The sequence below is a fragment of the Lagenorhynchus albirostris genome, chromosome 3 (genome assembly GCF_949774975.1).
Source record: "Lagenorhynchus albirostris chromosome 3, mLagAlb1.1, whole genome shotgun sequence".
NCBI classification, from domain to species: domain Eukaryota; kingdom Metazoa; phylum Chordata; class Mammalia; order Artiodactyla; family Delphinidae; genus Lagenorhynchus; species Lagenorhynchus albirostris.
The window spans coordinates 98001830-98021483 of record NC_083097.1 but is presented as its reverse complement, the minus strand read 5'-3'; the positions used below and the strand labels follow the sequence as shown (position 1 = coordinate 98021483).

The following is a 19654-nucleotide window of genomic DNA, read 5'->3' as shown; positions in this document are numbered from 1 at the left end:
CAGCATGCACCGGGCCCACAGTGCTCCGGGGAAAACCAGGCTGTGGACCGCCCATCTGCTCCTGCAACTGCATGTCCAGTGTCTAATGCCCACTCCCTTCCCACCCACATACATGCACACCTTTTCCCCAAGGAAGAGCACCCCTGCCCAAGCAACTACTGAGCTAATTTTCCTAAGTGATGTTCTCAAAGGAATGAAAACAAGTGAGCTCACTGTTAAATTGCTTCTCACTCAGTCTATCGCCTTCAAAACCAGGGATCTAAAAGGATCTATTGCAGAGCTAAATTTTATTTCACAATGCCTCCTCATCTTCTACTTTCCTGAGGTACACATAAGAGAAGGTGAAATAAATTCCCCCAAAAGGTAATGAATGACACCCACACAAACAGATTAGATTGTCCTGCTTCCAGGAGATCTCATGCAAAAATCCAGGATGCTGAAACCTAGGCTTGCAAAATTTCTTGTTTGCCAAACAGGCACAAGGTGGGTAGAAAGGGCCTAAACATCACCTCTCTGGGCCTCAGCTCCTCATTTCTAAATGAAAAGGTTAGACGAATGGACCTGCAAAGTTGCTTTTAACTCTAAATCATGGTGATTGGGGAATCCCCTGGCAGTCCAGTGGTTAGGGCTCCACCCTCTCACTGCTGACGGCCTGGATTCAATCCCTGGTCAGGGAACTAAAATCCCACAAGCTGTGCAGTGCACCCGGAAAAAAAAAAAAAAAAAAAAAATCATGTTGATTCTACTTGTATTTGTAGGGGGAATCATTTTAATTATAAAAGGCTTCTCACTGTAGATCTTCCTTAAATATTTCAGATATATATACTGATTTGATTTTTTTAAAAATTCAGCTTATACTATCTTTTTAGGCACAATCTACTGAATGAAGTATACGACCATGTTCATCTAAATGTTTCTCAAGTTGTTAGCATCTTTCTCATACAGATGGAAATGCTGACCAACGGTTTGTGGCAAATCTAGCCACTGCATTATGCTGAAATGAAATCAGTGGGCCCCGAGACTTTCTCTCACCCTACTGCATTCTCTTTTACCCACCCATTTTTTGGTTACTTCCTGGATTATCAGCAACCAGGAGCAGGGAATTTGGTTTTTGTTTTTGTTATTGTTCTCTTTTGGCTGCACCGAGCAGCGTGCGGGATCTTAGTTCCCAGACCAGGGATCAAACCCACGCCCCCTGAAGTGGAAGCATGGAGTCTTTTTTTTTTCTTTTTTCTTTTTTTTTTAACATCTTTATTGGGGTATAATTGCTTTACAATGGTGTGTTAGTTTCTGCTTTATAACAAAGTGAATCAGTTATACATATACCTATGTCCCCATATCTCTTCCCTCTTGCGTCTCCCTCCCTCCCACCCTCCCTCCCTATCCCACCCTAGCATGGAGTTGTAACCACTGGACCTCCAGGGAAGTCTCAGGAGCAGGGAATTTAATCATCCATGTTATCCTGGTTGTTCCAAGGCATCCTCATGTGAGGACAAGAAAGGTGTGAAGCAAATTCAGTCTGATGAAAATTTCAGAAGTGAGGAAGAAAAAGGCCCCGGTATAATTAGGCTTACAGAGCTGGGGGTGTCAGGCAATACCAGGTTATCAGTGATGTCCACTGCAGAGGAGACAGTATGGCACAGATCTCTAAATGGATTTTCCATTTTTAGTCCTTGTTAGCACATTGCGCTCCAAGGCTAATGACTATATAAAAGGAAACAATCACATCAAAGTCCAGTGTTTTAGAGCACAGGCTGCACCTTCTACATTATAAATGACATCAAGGTCAGCTGCACCAAGTGCTGTGCATTTTGTCACAGCCAAACTACTGCTTCACCTCTGAACTCATCATTCCCTGTGCAAAGCAAGGGCTAGGGAAGGGAGGGGAAAGGGGAGAACACCGGTACGGTAATGCTTAGCAATGAACATGATTATCTAAAACAGGGAGGACACCACCTGGTGTGGGCAGCTTAAACGATACCACTGAGCTTTCTGATTATAGAAGAGGATATTAATAAATCACCACCATGGAACTGAACTTTTCTGTGATCAATACTTTGACAGGTATTGGTCCCCTTCTTTGTAGTGGAAGTCTCTACTTTTTGTCTCCTTGAAGATTTAAAATTCCTGGGAGGTGGGGTAATGCTGACCATGAGATCCCGGCAAGGTTCTGCAAGGCACATGGGCTGGGGGTGGGGCAAAGCTCAGGCATACCTTGTCCTGGCACTTGACTGATCTCAGTCACTTGACTGGTGCTCTGATTGATCCATTCTTGAAAACCCACCAGGAACTGGGACCCCAGCTCTGGCAGTCTCTAGCGAGATGGACTCAGAGCAACCTGGAGCTCAGAGAAACCACTGCGGAAGCACTGAGGAATAGGTTAGGCACCTGTTAAATGATACTAAAGCTGAGGAGGGCTACAATTGAGAGTGCAAATGCCTGTGCACATGCCCAACAAATTAACATATTATCAGGAGGCATGACGAATTAAGTGAGTAGAACACAACTGTGCTAAGAATCACTCACATGTGTATATAGTCCTTGCAGATTTTAAAGAAACTTGAAATTCAGTGGATGCTACAAAGTCACCCCGTTGTAATAACTTAACACACACGTAATTGAACCTTGCTTCACATCAGTGACCTGGGGAATCCAAGCTCTCCGTTCTCAAGCTGGCCACTGGCTCAGAAAGTGAGGTCCCTCTCTTGTCCCACAGGTACTCCGGTCCCTCTTGCTGCAGTAGGCTCCAGGTACCTCCCACCCAGTCCTGCTGGGTTCCTAGATCTCCTGCATCAGGGGTAGAAGGATGTACTCAAGCCTGGGCTCTTCTCTTTCTCCTCTAAGACATCTGGTCTCTCCACTCCTGTCTTCTCAAAAATGGGGTACAAGTGGACACAGGACCACAGAGAGCATCCTCCCGAGTGCCAAGATTACTTGAGGATGGGGGAGAGCAGCTTTTGGACATTCCTGGAAGTACCACATCACGGTTGAAAGCCCAGCGTCTATGGATAGTCGACTTCCATTCAAATCTTGATTCTACCTTTTCTAATTTTGTGGTTTCAGGCACGGTTTTTAACCTCTTTGAACCTTAGTTTTCTTAATTGCTATGTGGAACTCAAACAAAGGGTTACTAAACAAGTGTTAAATGAGATAATATACATAAACAGATGCTTAGCACTGTGCCTGGCACATGGAAGCACTCAGTACATTTTAGTTTCAAAATGGTTTCTTCAGTCTTCAAGGCAATTTGAGATGTTCATAAGCCACCTTAGGTCCCAACCCCAGTGATCAAAGACACATGCTTGTTTTGCCTCTGCCATTAAAAGTACTTCAGTGGAGGGCTTCCCTGGTGGCGCAGTGGTTGAGAGTCCGCCTGCCGATGCAGGGGACACGGGTTCGTGCCCCGGTCCGGGAGGATCCCACATGCCACAGAGCGTCTGGGCCCGTGAGCCGTGGCCGCTGAGCCTGCGCGTCCGGAGCCTGTGCTCCGCAACGGGAGAGGTCACAACAGTGAGAGGCCCGCGTACAGCAAAAAAAAAAAAAAAAAAGAAGTACTTTAGTGGAGACTCTAAGAAATACTAAATAGATTTGTCCTCTAGTTTTGGAAGGCACTATTCCTGTAAAAGTGAGGCTAGACAACTTCTCAGCATTGCTCTAAAAAGTTTCATCATATCATGTAATCTCATTTTAAATTGATTAATTTGACAATGCTTTATTAGGCCCTACTATATAAGAGAGGCCCTAGGTCAAGCAAAAACAAAACAAAACATGCACACATGTTGCTTTCCAAAAAAACTTATAACGAAGTGGAGGCAAAGGAAAAGAAAATTAACAGCCATAATACATGAAAACAGGGTACTACTGAGGGAAATACAGGGTATTATGGGAATGCCATGAAAGATCACTTACTCCAAACTGGGTCCACTAGGTAAGTGAGACATTACCCACTTGAGGAGGGGCAAGAGAATGATCCCCAAAAAAGAAACGACATTTGTTGAGGGAACAAGGAAGTAAATAAACAGGGCAACACCAGGGTTGGATGAACCAGTCCAGTGGTGTTGTAGATGTCTGTTGCTGTTTTGGTGATCCATGTCAGAAGTCCCTTTCTATTTCTGAAGAAACGCTCATTTTGCAAGTGATTGGAGGAGTCACACCCCTACCTCTCACTCCCAAAGCTGGAACCAGAAGTCCCCTCTCCCACAGGCAGCAAGGGGCAAGGACACAATCTAGCACTGACAAATCAGCTGGCTTATTTCTGAGATTTTTAAATGTCGAGGATGACCAAATATTCAGTCACATCTGGAGTCCCATCAGTGATAGAACTGAAAAATGTACAGGAGGCCAAGGCCACGGTGAGGTCCTAATCAGGAGATGCTTAGCTGCATTTCCTGATGCATTTTTCAGAGGCTAATTCTTTTTGTGGATCTGTGAGCTATCCGATATACATTCAATACCTTCTTCAGCTCATAATAGCAGGAATCAACTTCCATCCCTTTCAACCAAGAACCCTGATGACAGAAGTAGTTATTGTAATCAGGAGGGTACAAACGCTGAGGGCTTGAACCAAGGCAGGGGCCAGGAAGATGAAGAGAAGGAGATGCGTTCAACAGGTAATGAGGAGGATGAAGTGCCAGGTGGAAGCTGAAGATAAAGGAGAGCGTAGGGTCAAGGACAACTTGCAGATTTGTAGTTTGGAAGCCAAAAAGAGTGCAGTGATATTCAGTGATGACACAAAAGGAGGATCAGATCTGTGAAGAGTAGGAAATGATGGGCTCAGTGTAGACCTGTTGAATGGGATACCTATTTGACATTCACTAAAGCATGGTGTTTACCTGGACTCACAGACATAGAAAACAAACTTATGGTTACCAAAGGGGAAAGTGGGTGGGAGGGTTAAATTAGAAGCTTGGGATGAACTACTATATATAAAATAGATAACCAACAAGGTCCTATTGTATAGCACAGGGAGCTATATTCAATACCTTACAATAAACTATAATGGGAAAGAATGTGAAATATATATGCATACTGAATCACTTTGCTGTACACCAGAGACTAACACAACATTGTAAACCAACTATACTTCAATTAAAAAAAAAAAAGCATGGTGTTTACCAGGCAGCTGGCTGTACAGATGGCTCTTAGAAAAGCCCAGGCTGGAGGTCTAGGAGATTAGAAAGAAACAGCTAGAAAAAGGAAGGGAAATCAGGAGAGTGTAGAGGCATAGGAACTAAGGAAGGAGTTTAGGACTGCAGGGACACTGGTCTTCTAGTGTCAAATGCTGCAAAAAAAGGTCAAGATCAGGACGAAAATATGAATGCTGGGTCACTGGTCACCCAGCACCTCAGAAATCACTGGTGATTTGGGCAACTTCAGTGGAGTAGTGGAGAAAAAGACAGATTTCAGTGGATGACGGATGACAAAGAGTGAGAAAGTAGGAACCATGCAAAAGGTTAAAAAAAAAAAAGAGAAAGAAAAGCAGGTTCATTTTAAAGGAGAAATAAGTGCCTAAAATTAACAAAGTATTGAGGATTACCTTTAAAAAATGAAGATCGTTCATTTATTTTATAAATACTGAATGATCACCTCTCACTGTATAGGTCTTGGAGACATAGTGGGGGGAATAAAATAGACAGGGTCTTGCCCTCAAGAGCTTGTGGTCTAGAGAAAGATGCTAAACAACGTGGTGAGTACCAGTGAGGGAAAGATTAGGTGTCCTGAGAGTCGGCAGTAAGGGGATCTTAATTTTTTTTTTTTTTTTTTTTTTTGCGATACGCGGGCCTCTCACTGTTGTGGCCTCTCCCATTGCGGAGCACAGGCTCCGGACGCGCAGGCTCAGCGGCCATGGCTCACAGGCTCAGCCGCTCCGCGGCACGTGGGATCTTCCCGGACCGGGGCACGAACCCGTGTCCCTTGCATCGGCAGGCGAACTCTCAACCACTGCGCCACCAGGGAAGTCCGGGGATCTTAATTTAAGATGCAGGTTCAGAAAGAGCCTCTCCAAAGACCTGACCAGGAAAAGAGGGTCAGGTGGGGAGAAGGATTTCGGGAAGAAAGACCATCAAGTGCCAACACCCCAAAGTAGGGAGCTTGAGCCCATCTATACACAGAAGGGAAGGAGCCAGGAAAGACATGGGGCCAACTGATGCAGTTAGGAGCCCACGGTGGAAGGAGTGGCCTCCGCAGCAGGAACCACGCCTGTTCCACAGACACCGGCAGGGTGGGTGTGGGTGAAGGTGAGTCTGTCAGTTTGGAAGCAGGAAGTTGGGAGGGGGTTGTCTAATGGCTACTGTTTTCTTTGTGAAATAGCAGGCCTGGTGAGGCATGAGAGAGGTGGTGGCAGGAAGTGCTATTATGGGCAAGAGAGGAGGGGACCTGGGCTCACTCACAGCTCAACCCTCCCAAAGCAACCCCTCCTTAATAATGGCTTCCTTGCTTTCTGGTACCAAAGCTTCAATAACCAGGACAGAGGAGCCCCAGATTCCTTGATGCCTGGCACTAGAAAGAGCTTCTGAGATCTTAACTGCCATTCATTTTCCCTACTTTATAATTAAGTAATTTACTCAACAGGAATCAATTAAATACCAAAAATATGGCCATCAACCCATCTCCTCAGGAAGCCTCCATCCACTGGAAACTGTTGATATCCTTCTTTCAATGGCCTTCCCCAATTTAATAAAGTAGGCTTCTTCCTTCCTTTCTCTTGCTTTCCTATTCATATTATGTCTGGATATCTTAAACTCATTCAGGTTTTAATAAAGTGAGGTCTGGGTTTTTTTTCTCTGTTTAATACTCAAGCACAATCACCTATTCATTTGTAAGGCAAAATTAAATCAATTCTTTAGGAGGTGGCTATTGACCGAGGATGGAGGTTCAGCACTCCTGGCACAGAGTCAAGTACGTCCTAAGCTATGATGGCTTAACAATATCCCCAGTCATTTGTTTCTACATTCACTCACATACACAAATATGTTGGCCTCCAAGGATTTCTGAATCCGACTTGATATTTTTTTCAGATTCAACCCCAAACAAAGTATACTAGTCTCAAACTGGGGTTCAGAATAATGACTTAAAAGTATCTCTCATTACAGCAAATCAGGCATGAAGCATCCAATGGCAGTTTTCTTGTAATGCAGACATTGTGAAGAGTTTGTGGTGATCTCATACTAAAAGGGACACATTAAGTCCACAAGGAGAAAAAAAAAGCTAAGGAGAGGGGACAGGATTAGTAAGGATAGAGAATAAAGATAACTGGAGCTATTTAAACAGCATTGTTCCTTTCTGAGTGGTGGTAGCTAAATGGAGGGTTCTAGATCACAGCCAACAACCAGTCTTGCCAGAACTGCCAGGGACACACACACACACACACACAAAACACACATATATACACAGACACTCATCCTTTATTTCCAGGCAGAAGCTACCATGATTCCATTTGTTAATGAAGTATTTATTCAATCTCCCTCAAGAGTTATTCCATATCCTACCCTAACTGCCATCAATTTAAAACTCTAGCACCTCATATTATTTTAAAAGAAACATTCTGAGCTTTCTGTAAAAAGCAGAGGCAGGATAATTTGCTACAGATCTGTAGAATGTAAATGATGGCAAGTGGAGGGATAAGTTAAGGTGGGGTGCACATTACAAGACCTCTTCACACTCCAGTTTTCAGGCTTGCAATGGGTGAACTAGGAAGGAGAGAAGAATGTGGGTGCTGTTAGAAGAATGTATCATATGCTTTGGGATACTGTTTTACACTTTCTCCCCACTCCCTTTTTTTCAAAAGAAAAAAACACGCCTGGGAGGAAAATACCAATGTAAGTGCTGCTCATAATTCATAGAAAAGTTCACCACTGGATTCGCTCAGCCCGTTTCCTATTTGCCTCCGACTACTTGTGACTTATGTAAATTGCTGTCTAAAAGACAGAACAGAAAAGCCTCCATCAGGACAGACTCCGCGGCAGCAAGGAAACATTAACCCCCCAAACTCCACATCAAGCTGAAAAACAATGCTCCTGGCTGTCATTTTTCATTCACACCAGCCCCATATTTCTATTAAACAAGCCTGTTTTTATTGACTGCTTCCTTCACACAGCATAATAAAGTAGACGTCAGCCCACACAGACTACATCTTGAAACTCAGGGCTTTACTCTGGGGATGGGACTCAGTAAAAGAAGAGGACAAGTTTCAAAGGCTCTCCCTGACTGGTATCTACCAAATGGGGAAACGATGGGGCTCCTTTCTGTTCCTCACGCTCCCAGAGCTGCTGTGATTGACTTGAAATTTACCAGTTTCCCAAGAGGCCACTTGAAAAGAAAAGAAATTTCACAATCTTGAACAGTCCCCCAACTATCCCTACTCCTACCTCAACTTACAAGAGGACTTTTGTATACATAAAGTTTCAGGAAACAAAGCATACAAACACTCACACACAAATAAACTCCCCGAACTAACAGCAGCGTATAATTGTGTTTTGGTTGGAGCTTTTCCAGCCCTGTCACCCGCTCTCTGTTAGGAGTAAATGAAACCCTCTGCTTTGGCAAAGTTGGAAACGGACAAACTCTCCTCAGTTTCAAGCTGCACAAGGCCTCCCTCATCTCTCAGCCCCCTTAAAGCCTCCAACAAAATAAATTCACTGCTGAACAGCCAACAAGAAAATTAAAACAAAAAACTAACCTATTCCCCAAATAAAGATCTTTCACTTCTCCCCCCGCCCCCACGCAGCTTCCCCTTTTAGCCGGAAACACACCACGTTTCCAATTTCTGAACCCCTTTTTCAAGAGACCCTTGGCTCTTAAGGCTCTTCCAGGGGATCCGGCTTTCGGCTGTCCTGATGCAGGCAGGCAGCGCTCTTCCAAGTACATTTTGCGTTCTTGGAGTCAATACTGGGGCTGTTTCGTTTCCAGAGAAATCTAGAAAGCAGCTTTTAGTGGGCTGGCTGAGCTAGGTCCGACTCTTCCTCCCCTCCCCTTTGAACGGCCGCGGGGTGAGAAAGGTCCAGGATTCGGCACATTCGGCTCTAACTGAGCAGCGAATGCGCACGGAGAGCGGACAAAGTACCCATCGCGCACTTTTAAACTCCCATCTGCTCCCCTACTCCGCCCTACTTCCACATTCCTCCGCAGAATCTGGCGGGGGCCCCCAGCAAAATCAAACTCGTACCTTCCTTCGATTCTTCTGCTTCGGAGTGCATGGTGTCAGGGTAAGCGGTAGCAGAAGCGACTGCCGCTGACATGGACGAGCTGCAAATTTGCTCGGCAGCCCAAACCCGCACACGACGGAAAATAAAAGGAAGGAAAGCCACTAAAATCAAAACCTCTTCGGGGCGGGAGGGCTGGTTCTGGTGCAGGGATTTTCAGGGGGAAAGTTCTGCAAGAGTGACGAATCGCGTCTCAGCTGGGCGGCGGGAGTCCGCCCCCGGGGCGCGCGCCCCAGCCCGTCGCCGGCGACCTGGCGGCTGGTGGCCGGGCGCACGCAGGTGGGGCTGACTTTGTGGAGGGGCCGGGCAGAGGGGTGCTGGCCGCCAGGACCCCGGACGGGCCATGCCTGGTAAATCAATGTGCAGGGAAGAAAAAAGACCCATCTCGGCGCGCGCTGCTGTTTTACATAAGGCATAAACGCATACGCAGTCCAAAGAATGCTTCTCCATCTTTAGGTTACATTTTTCGACGCCCATTTAACTTTCTGTGTCTTGGGGCTTTATACGCCCAAAATGAAGGATTTTAAAGCTGCTCGGTTTTACCCGTTATTTTTGTAGGAAAGTAACGTGGATATTGATCCATGTGCCTGGAAGGTACCTGCTTCACAAGCCCAAGAGGGGGGCCTTTATCAGAAAGTGGGGTGTAACCTCCACCCCTTACCTTTGCGCAGGAAAAGTAGACAAGGCGGCTTTCTCATTCCGTATAACCCGGGCGAGCACTCCTACTCAAACCCCAACCCGGGAGAACTAACTCCTCTGCAGTTACGCAAGGGCCATCCCCCAGACAGAGGGGGCGATTCCCTCCCCGCGCTAATAGCAACTACCAGGGATAAATTCCTTCCAAAAAGCCGAAAGAGGAGGCGTGGGTGGGGAGGTAGTCAGGCTTTTGAAATACTGATAGAATAAAGAGGCTGGAGAGCATGGAGGACAGATCTCAATTCTGCCCCCTGGTCGGGTCCACAAGCTCCTACAACCGGCTGAGAGGAAGACGTCTTAGCTTTGTGAAACCTTAATTTTTCCTTCGGAGAATGGGAGACCAGAGCTGCCACCGACATACCTGTCTTAATGAGGTATTTTGCAGAGCATTAGTTTTATTACCAATCTAAGGCAACAGGCCCTCAAATAACATCCCTGAAAGATCCAATAGGAAACTGTGAGAAAAGTTACATTCTTTTAATAAATATATTTTCCAGCTGCTTTCTTTTTCTTCATTTCCCTTTTTTTTTAAATATGGGCAAAAAACAAGAAGAGAGGCCCTATAGTAAATTTAATGAAAAGAATATACAACAGATGTAAAGAATCTGAATTAAGATTTAGTTCTGCCATTTATTATTTGTATGACCTTGAGCAAATTATTTTAACTTCTCTGGGCCTCCCCTTCTTCATCTGGAAAATGAGGATTAATCAATTTTATTTACTTCACAAATTTATGTTTGGTATTGAAGAAGGTAATATAAGCAAAAAGTGATATGAAAACCATAAAATCCTACACAGATTATTACAAACTACCACCACTATTAAAAGTAAATTTTTGTAAAAGATATTCTTGGGTTTTATTTCAGTATTGGGTTTGAACAGAAAAGAAGTGTTTATGCTGTTCACAAGTAGTGAAGGCTATTATAAATATTAATATAAGACCTAGATATTAAATCAGTTCCTACTGCTGAGTGATTCTAACATGCTTAAGACACCAAGAAGAATTTTATCTCAATTCTACTAAAAGGGCAGGATGATGAGAGGAATACATAGCCAGTCAGAAAGGAGAAAAGAGGAGAAACATCTGGAAAATATCAGTATTGTGGAGCCTCCCGGAAACTGACCTCACCACCAAAAGGGTAACAGGCTGCACCCTTCCAAAAATCGCAGTTAAATGCGAGGTCCCCCCTGCCACACATCCTGAGCTGCTAGGATGCATACCTTCACTCTGTAACTTCAGACTTACGGAGGAGATATGAAGGTCATTCTGAACCCAAAGAAAAGCTCCCTTACCGGTCAGAAGCGACCTTTCCTGTCTCATCCAAGGAATCATTCTGGAAGCCTCCCCACCTCACCCCACAAGAGCCATCTGTCCTTGCCCTCCCCCATGGCAGCCCAGACTTCCACAGATGTCAGCCAGGAGCCCTGCAGGATCTCACCAGGGCTGTGAACTACATAAAGATAGTTCCCATTCATCTATAATTGGAGTAAGATGCAACACCTTTTCAAGGCGATGATTACGCAGATTCACGCAACCCAAAGTCCAGGCCCCATCAGCCACAGGAAGGACTCACTTTTACCTTCTTCCTTCAGAAAGTGCCCCCATAAGAATGATTTACGAAATGTCCTCCTGCAAGTCCAATTACGTACAAACCACATAAGGTGTGTTAAAGTACACATCCTAATGTCCGACTTGTTTTACACTGGGTTCACAAAAAGGCCTTCAGCTCCACTCAGTTTAGCCGAGGAGAACAACTGCTGAATGAGCAGTTCAAGCGCTGCTGTGTCAGCCTCCTAATTCAATTTAGAGTCTTTTTAGCAGCTAGGTTGATCTTTGAACTTTCACTGGGATCCTCAGGAAACCTGGCAAAAAACTTTTGTATTTAAATGCAGTCCAGAAGTCACCTTGGGGAACAATGTCCTGATATAGCTCAAGTGCAAGGCATGCTCAGTCTATTTTAAAAGATTGTATCACAGCCTCTCTCCATCTTGTCCTACCCTCCCCCCTCCCCCCCACTCCCCCAAAACCACTCTTCTTTAGGATCCAAAATTCCAGATATTCTTAGGACCTCTCCATAAGAAAGTGTCCATGTCCTTCTCAGAAGTTCTACAGAAGTGTGTTTCACTGTTTGTAAGCATTTATTTCTTTGTTTTGTGGTTAACTGTAAATTTATCTAAATCTCCTTAACCGCCTAAAAGAAGAAACCAGCTGACTGTGTTAGTAAAATAAGGTATTAGTTCAGTGTCTGCCTCTAATTAGCTCTTTCCAACTTCTTATTTCACTCCTCTGAACTACAACTGTATAATATATGACACGAGGATGTCGGTTAAAATGGTGTATATATTTTGTATGTGTTCTATGAAATCATCAAAAAAACTACCCAAGGGTTTCTATGTTTCTTTTTTCTTTTTTTTTTTTTTTTGGAAATAAAATCACTTTATTCTAATTAATTCACAAACAAAAGCATGTTTAAGAGGCCACACAAACATTCGCCTAGCCCCAAACTCAGTATCATCTCAGGGAGCTTCTATATGGTGAGAATACCCTCTTCCACTGCAATCCTGAAGCACAAAAGCTACTAATGATTGAGGAGCGGTTAACTGGTGGCTTCACACTTTATATCTTCACTATCAATTATATTTTTAATGCTAAATCAACCTGGTCATGAGAGATGATTTTTCATGCCTTCAACTGGAACTTCTTGATTAAGCTAACCCGTTCGCCAGTCTGCACTGTTTCGGCACCTCACTGAAACCTTCACAAAGCTTAAGGTCACCCTGGTTCTGGGCACACTCCAAAAACTGTTTCACCTCAAAAAGGCATGGGCCATTCTGCTGCTGCTGTGCCAGCTGGGTTCCCTGAGGCTCCTGGTGAGTGATGTCAGGCCTTGAGGGCTCAGCATTACCTCCTCCACTGAAGCCACCAGTGACGGCATGACCCAGAGTGTGGCCGACGGCAGAACCCACAGCCACGCCGGCTGCAGTGGTTGCCATCTGGGCCATCAGACCTGGCTGCCGAGGAGCAGCAGCAGGTGAGCCAACAGCAGATGGTGGAGCCACTGCTGGTGGCTGAGCTGCGGGCGCTGGCCTGGGTGCAGTTCTCATCTGAGGCGCCCGGCTGGCCGGAGGGGCGACGCGGGAAGTGCGGCTTCGGCTTCCACGAGGCATCTTAAACGCGGGACGAAGCAGGGTCAACAAACGCAACACTCGCAGGAAACCCTGGCTGCTTCTGCGACGCGCGAGAGCGGAAGTTGGAAGGCCTCTATGTTTATTTTTTCCACAACACTCTCTGTATACTAGCCTAAAAATAGTATCTATTCAATAAATATTCACTGAATAAGAGAAAAAAGATATTGTGTGGATACGGATGCGCCTCAGTCACCTGTACAACTTGAAGCTACACTGCCCCCCTCCCACCAAAGAATGGTGACAAAGGGCAGCTGATTCTCTGGGGTTTCCCTGGTTGTCTACGGCAACAGACAGATACTAGGTCAGTCACTTCGTCTTGATTTTGCTCTGTTTTCAAAAGGAGATTACTTTTTAGCCCTAGTAAATATGCTCCAGTACATCATAATGATTTGTTGTCTGGTGTAAGTGCAACCTGTTCACTTCTGTATGTTTAAGAAACACTCCACCACCTCTTAGTGTGGCTTGGAATACGCTCTGAAGTCACAACAACAATCTCTTACAGACCACCTGATACAAAATAGCAACTAAGTTAGCAGCACTTCTCATTTAATACCAAACTGCTTTTAAATACTATGTTGAACTTCTACCCATGTCCAACAGTGGCTCTCCCACCTTCTGTATCAAGACGGGAGAGTTACAGTGCTGGCTAAGATTCTGTTTTTTGTTTGTTTGGTTTTTTTTCATTCAGTCAGTCATTATCGAATATTTACATGTGTCACATGTAAAGGGCTCTGCTCACATGGAGCTTACTGGCATAATTTTGGTAATTTTGACCAGAGACTTAAAGAGTTCAACCTTCCAAGTGATCTTGGCTCTAAGAAAGGTTTATTAACACCACCTCTCAACTGAACTTTATACAGAACAGCAGAAACATCTCCTCTTAAATTATACCTCAATAAAGCTGTTGGGAAAATGCCTGGGCTTTGGACCTTTTGCTTACAGTGGCCCAGATGTCTGCTAAGAACAGGGGAGGGCAGCAAGTGTTCAGATTTACACAGAAGAGAAGCCAGCAGAATTGGGAAGAGAAGGTTCAGTTCATTCAGGAGGTACCACATACTCTGCTCCCATTCAAGAATGTTGTAAGTTCTCTGCAGTGAAAAAGACTAAGCATCTCTGTCAATTTGTTATAGACTTAATGGCTTCTAGGTCATAAGAATACCATGCTACAGAAATGGTCATTCCATCAATATTTTTATTTCTACCCTGCTGACAAGAGGTTGAATCTGTATAAACAACATTTTAGGTCAGGGGGAAAAAAAGAGTTGTTTACTTGGTATAAAAAGTGGCTTTCTGGGCTTCCCTGGTGGCGCAGTGGTTGAGAGTCCGCCTGCCCATGCAGGGGATGCGGGTTCGTGCCCTGGTCCGGGAGGATCCCGCATGCTGCGGAGCGGCTGGGCCCGTGAGCCATGACCGCTGGGCCTGCGCTTCTGGAGCCTGTGCTCCGCGACGGGAGGGGCCACAGCGGTGAGAGGCCCGCGTACCAGAAAAAAAAAAAAAAAAAGTGTTTTTCTTCTGTTTGACTTTGAGGCTTTCCTCGCCTTTTCTTCTGTTATTTATGTCTACACCCTTGAGAGTCTTTAAAGGCTTTCATGATCTATGTATAAAGTTGGCTTTCAATCCCTCTCCTCACAGAAGGATCTGTGTTCTTGGTCTCACCTGGTTAGGGCTGCAGGCTTTGCATCCTTCTTCTCCTCCTCAGACATTCTCTTGTATTTAACCTTCCAAAAGAGGGGTGGGGCTAAATGGGTGTCTCGCCAGAGCCCCTGCCTGGCCCAGGTGATCTCACTCTTCTTCCTTAAGAAAGTTTTATTTACCAAAAGTGGAGAAAGGGCCCTGCAAATGACAGTGGAGGTTCCTTACACACCTTCTCAGGAGGCCAAGCCCTGAGCCTCAAGTGGCCTCCTGCGTATGCACTGCTGGTACTGGGATGAGGTGGAGGAGATTGGGAGGCAGGGACAGAACTGCTGTGAATCAAGGAAGAAGGCTGAGGATAAGTGTGGAGACGGAGGATGGGGAAAGCTGCCTCCCAGGGCCCTGCCTGGGAGTCTGAAGCTTGTTCTGGGTAAACCCTCTCCTCATTCTTCCCTATGGCATTTTCAGTGTATCCTCCAGGCTCACTAATGCTCTGGGTGTGAGTGGTTAATTCTGAGGGAATGGGAAGAAGTGCTGACATCTGAAGTGAGCACACACAGGGAGACAACAATACATCTGGGAGACACTTGTTTCCTAGACTATCAGTGTTTGCTTTTATTTCCTAGACTATCAGTGTTTGCTTTTATTTTCTAGACTATCAGTGTTTGCTTTTATTTCTCTCCTAAGAAATCTTCCTTGCTAAAAACTTTTAGCAGATGATGAAACACACACACACACACACACACACACACACACACACACACACACACACACACACTCAAAATCAGGTCCGAAAATACTATCTGAAGAATTTATGTCTTTGGGTCTTTCTTTTGTAATACTTAGCTATGATGCCTTGCATTTATATATGTTTTATTCAGACTTCTCAGTTAGTTCCCTTGGGTCACTACACTCATTTTACAGATATGTAATTAAAGAAAGGGAGGTTATAAAATTTGCTCAAGGTCACAAAACTAAGTAATAATGTTTTTGAGACTACAGTAAATGCAAACCAGGCCTCCTGTTTCCTATATCCAGACCTTCTCCCTCTATTAAACTACTCACGTAAAATTCAAGTCCTTTATTTTGCAGAAGAATAATTCAAAGATTGCTATACTGGAAGATTCTCAGAACGTTTGAGCTGGTCATGATTCTGGGATGGAATGCTCAAATCACTCTGTTCAAATGCTTAGATCACAGCCTCAAATCAAAGCTATTCCATTCCTGATATTCAATGCTTTAAATAAACCATAAGTTTAATAGCGCCTATTTATTCAGCCACATGAAACTACAGGTCTTTTTGTCTTGTTTCGTTTTTGTGGTACGCGGGCCTCTCCCTGTTGTGGCCTCTCCCGTTGCGGAGCACAGGCTCCGGACGCACAGGCTCAGCGGCCATGGCTCACAGGGCCCAGCCGCTCCGCGGCATGTGGGATCCTCCCGGACTGGGGCACGAACCCGTGTCCCCTGCATGGGCAGGCGGACTCTCAACCACTGCGCCACCAGGGAAGCTCTTTTTTTTCTTTTTTAAAGTAAAAGTTTGCTCAGGACCCTGACTAAACCTCCTTGGATGTGAGGCTGCCAGGAGCAGAGAAGAGAACACCAGACTCAATGTGGGAGAACTGGGCCTAATTACCACAAACTCAGTAAGCACTGCCTCATTTACATTAGGACTTTATTTTTCTATTCATTCTTCTATCACTTTTCTTCTAAAACTCGGCAAGCCATTTAAGCTCTCTGAGCTTCTGTTTGCACATCTGTAAAATGGGGATAATGCCACTTATTTCACAAGGTAGCAACGATAAAAATATGAGTCAAGAATGTGATGAAGCACTGAAAATTATGAAGTCCCCCTCATCCCTGTTGCAAATACTTTCATGAATAAGGCCAGATTATTTTAGGTTGTGGAGCATCTATTTGGAAGCCCTAGATGCTGGCCCTACAGAAGTTCCAGATAGGTGTGGCAATTTAATGTGTGTGGTCCAGCGATGGAAAGTGAAAATAAAAGGGCCGAACCTCACCGTGCCCAGGTTAATGGGGTCAACACGGGATAACCTGAGAGGGGCTACAGAAGGGATTTGCCAGGAAGAAAAGAGGCAGGGCTGAGACTGGACCCAGAAGGCCGTGCCACACCTGACCTATGCATCCCTGGCTTACCTTCAGAAAAGGAGCAGGAGGAAAACGTGATCAATGATCATAGTCACAGAAACTCAGGCTTGGAATTGACCTTAGAGGTCATTTACTCTAATCCTCTACCTGGCTGTGAAGCACTCTCCTAGACACGTCACAGGCAGCAAGCATTCATCCAGAATCTCCTTGATTACTTCTATTAACAAAGACTCACTCCTTTAACAGGGTCCCACTTCCTCTCTAATCATTAGGAAGTTCCTCCTTATAATGAACTGAAATTCAAGTTTAAGGGCAGTACTATTCAAACTATTTCCACTCTAACCACTACCTTTACTGCTTACTGCAAGGAAATAATTTTATGAGGAGATAAAGATTTTTTTAACTGAATTTTCTCTTTCAACAGCCTACTGGAGACCCCCTCGTATTGGCTAGTAATTGCAGTAGAATGCAATGTGAGACAGTTATGCAACTTTCCCGGGCTGGCCACACATCTGCTATTGATTATCATGAAGTATTCAGAAGCAAGCAGCTTTGCTTGAGGCGGCAGCAGTGACAACCTCTTTCTCTTCCGTGTGTTCACTCTAAGGGGGTAGAAAAGGATGCCAAGACAGGTTGGGTAGTGTCCCTACTTGATCACATCTGAGCAGTTAAGATCTTTATCGGGGTTTCTGACCAAATTTTGAAATCCATAAGAAAACGGAAGTAGTGCTCATATGTGGAATTTGGACCATAGACTCCTGGTCTGAGATCTGTTTGAAAGTCTAATCCATTCCAAGTTGTCATATTTGGATTTTAACATTGAGTTTCTGACACGGGTAGATTCTCTATTAAGTTAATATTCGTGCCAACTCGTCACTATTTAAGAGACAGAAAACGCTGGGAGGTGAAGCTACAGGGCTAGACAGGCTTGCCAGTGAAAGTAGCCAAGGCTGAAACTCAGCAGACAAACTCAGCAGGTGATGAAAATGTGAACCAAAGCAGAACTTATCCAAACAGGGTTTCAGGAGGAAAAGGGAGGTTGTTTTGCAGGTAGCACTGAAAGGCATGGATCAGAAGTTTTTCCTTTTGAATAGGTCAGATTACAAAACTTAAGTTATTCAGCTTCTCCTTAAAGAGCTATAGAAATATGTAACAGTTATGATTCACAAAATTGTAAACATCACCAAAATGAATGTATTTTCTGGGAAAGTGGTGACGTGAACAGTATACCTGCCTACCTACCTAAAAAAGGTCTTATTAAGTCCATTCGTTTCCTCGTAGAAACAGAAGAAAGCTACAAATCACTAACTTTTTAAATTTGAAAACTATTTCAATAGAATTTTTACTACTGAATTCAGCAAAGCCCCATCGCATGCCATTCAACTTTCTCAAATTCAATTATGTACCATCAGCCCAAACCAGACAGAAAGAGAGAGAAAAATAATAACCTAAGTGGTGCATCAGCCACCATGAAATGATTTTATGCTGAAGAGTAAGCATGAGATGGAGCTGGGGCTTTGCTGGTCCCTCTCTGACCCTTGTCTCTGCATTGCCTCTCACACTGGGGGCATCTCATACACTGATGGTGAATGTCGTGGTTAAGGCTATGCATGTTTTTTTTAATGTCAAAGTACCTCTAAAGACAAGGCAACTATCCAATCTAGTCCGAAAGAAACAGGAACTTGTTCCAATGCTGGAGGAAACACTTACAATAAGTCCTATACTTACTGGAAGATGGTATGTTATTCTCCAATCTGGTAACTTCCTAAAAGATTTTCAGAAACAATACTGACCCTATACAATTTTTACATTACACCTGACTCTTCTGTACTCTTAACCAAATCGGTACCTTAGATTCTCGTATGTTAGAATGATGTGGTCAGAGTTGGTGAAAGAGACTCACAATTTGAGCCCTGAGATCCTCAAATTGTGTGCCATGGTGCCTGAGAGCACTACAGCAAACTCGAGGGGGTGTTGCAGGATATTTTAAATTTTTGAGGAAGACATAGCATTATTCAACATCTCTCAGACACTGCGTGAACTAGTAGTTCAAGCCAGTTCACAGTGTAACATTAGACTGCTATATTTCTTTGGATGAGAGCATTACTTTGCAAAGCTGGGTTGTAGGCAGTTGCTGTACTAAAAAGCAAATATTATGTGAAAAGTAACGTGAACCAGGAAATTAGGATAGTGGAATACAATCTGATTTCAAGGTTTTAAGAAGTTGTGAGGTGGCCAGTGATCAATTTATTGCCTCACAGCTCCAATTCACCCTCTGCAAAAATAAAGATGGAACTTTACATATTTTTTCTCTTGCCAGCTGGTTCTACCCTAAGCTTTGTCAGTGGAGTGCCATGGAGAGACATTACAGGAAGAGGAACTTTTGTTTCCTGGTTCTGGTGTGCTCTTGCTGCAAGCTGCCACAAGCATACATGGCTTCTCCAGCCCCCAGTTCCTGCAATGCAGGTACCTTCTTCAGCAACTGGCCCCTGCTGTACATGGTGGTCAGCACCAACCAGCCTCCAGCAGCTTCTGCTGGCGTCCCCCTTAGGTGGTTTTGTAGCAGAGCCCCTCCAGTGGGAAACCTCCCCATGAACAGATTTCCTCGGCATCCTAGAGGATGAATTTCCAGCAAGTTCTACCAGCACAGCGCTACTGTGACTTCTCTGCCATCCAAGGTGCCAAGGCTAGCCATCCTCTCCCCAACAAGGTCCACAGTAGAAGAGAGAGCAAGTTTGGGTTTGGTGCCTTGTTTCAAACCCAGGGGAAGAGGCTGCTCTTTATATTTGTTATTCCTCTGTTCTTCAGAATTCTCTTTGCTTCCTAACAGC

The 19654-nt window shown here is 44.6% G+C and overlaps 2 protein-coding genes across 7 annotated transcripts in view; both read right to left on the bottom strand.

Annotated features, from left to right (window-relative positions):
• The window catches only part of TNFAIP8 (TNF alpha induced protein 8), a 123502-nt gene that overhangs the window by 28733 nt on the left and 75115 nt on the right, over positions 1–19654 (bottom strand). Inside the window, exon 1 of one of the 6 annotated variants that reach the window (XM_060143463.1) lies at positions 9164–9353. The exons of the other annotated variants lie outside the window; for them this stretch is intronic. Within the exon in view, the coding sequence (XP_059999446.1) occupies positions 9164–9236 (73 nt within the window). The 5' untranslated portion in view covers positions 9237–9353. Of the gene's footprint in view, positions 1–9163; positions 9354–19654 lie in introns of those variants that run through there. 6 annotated transcript variants of the gene reach the window in all.
• LOC132518189 (coiled-coil-helix-coiled-coil-helix domain-containing protein 2-like) lies at positions 12310–13150 on the bottom strand. The gene has a single exon (XM_060146200.1). It carries the CDS (start codon positions 13062–13064, stop codon positions 12603–12605), a length of 462 nt encoding a protein of 153 aa, XP_060002183.1. The 5' UTR covers positions 13065–13150; the 3' UTR covers positions 12310–12602.

Coding starts and splice junctions, on each gene's coding strand:
- LOC132518189 (XM_060146200.1), bottom strand. CDS start 13,064: ATGCCTCGTGGAAGCCGAAGCCGCACTTCCCGCGTCGCCCCTCCGGCC.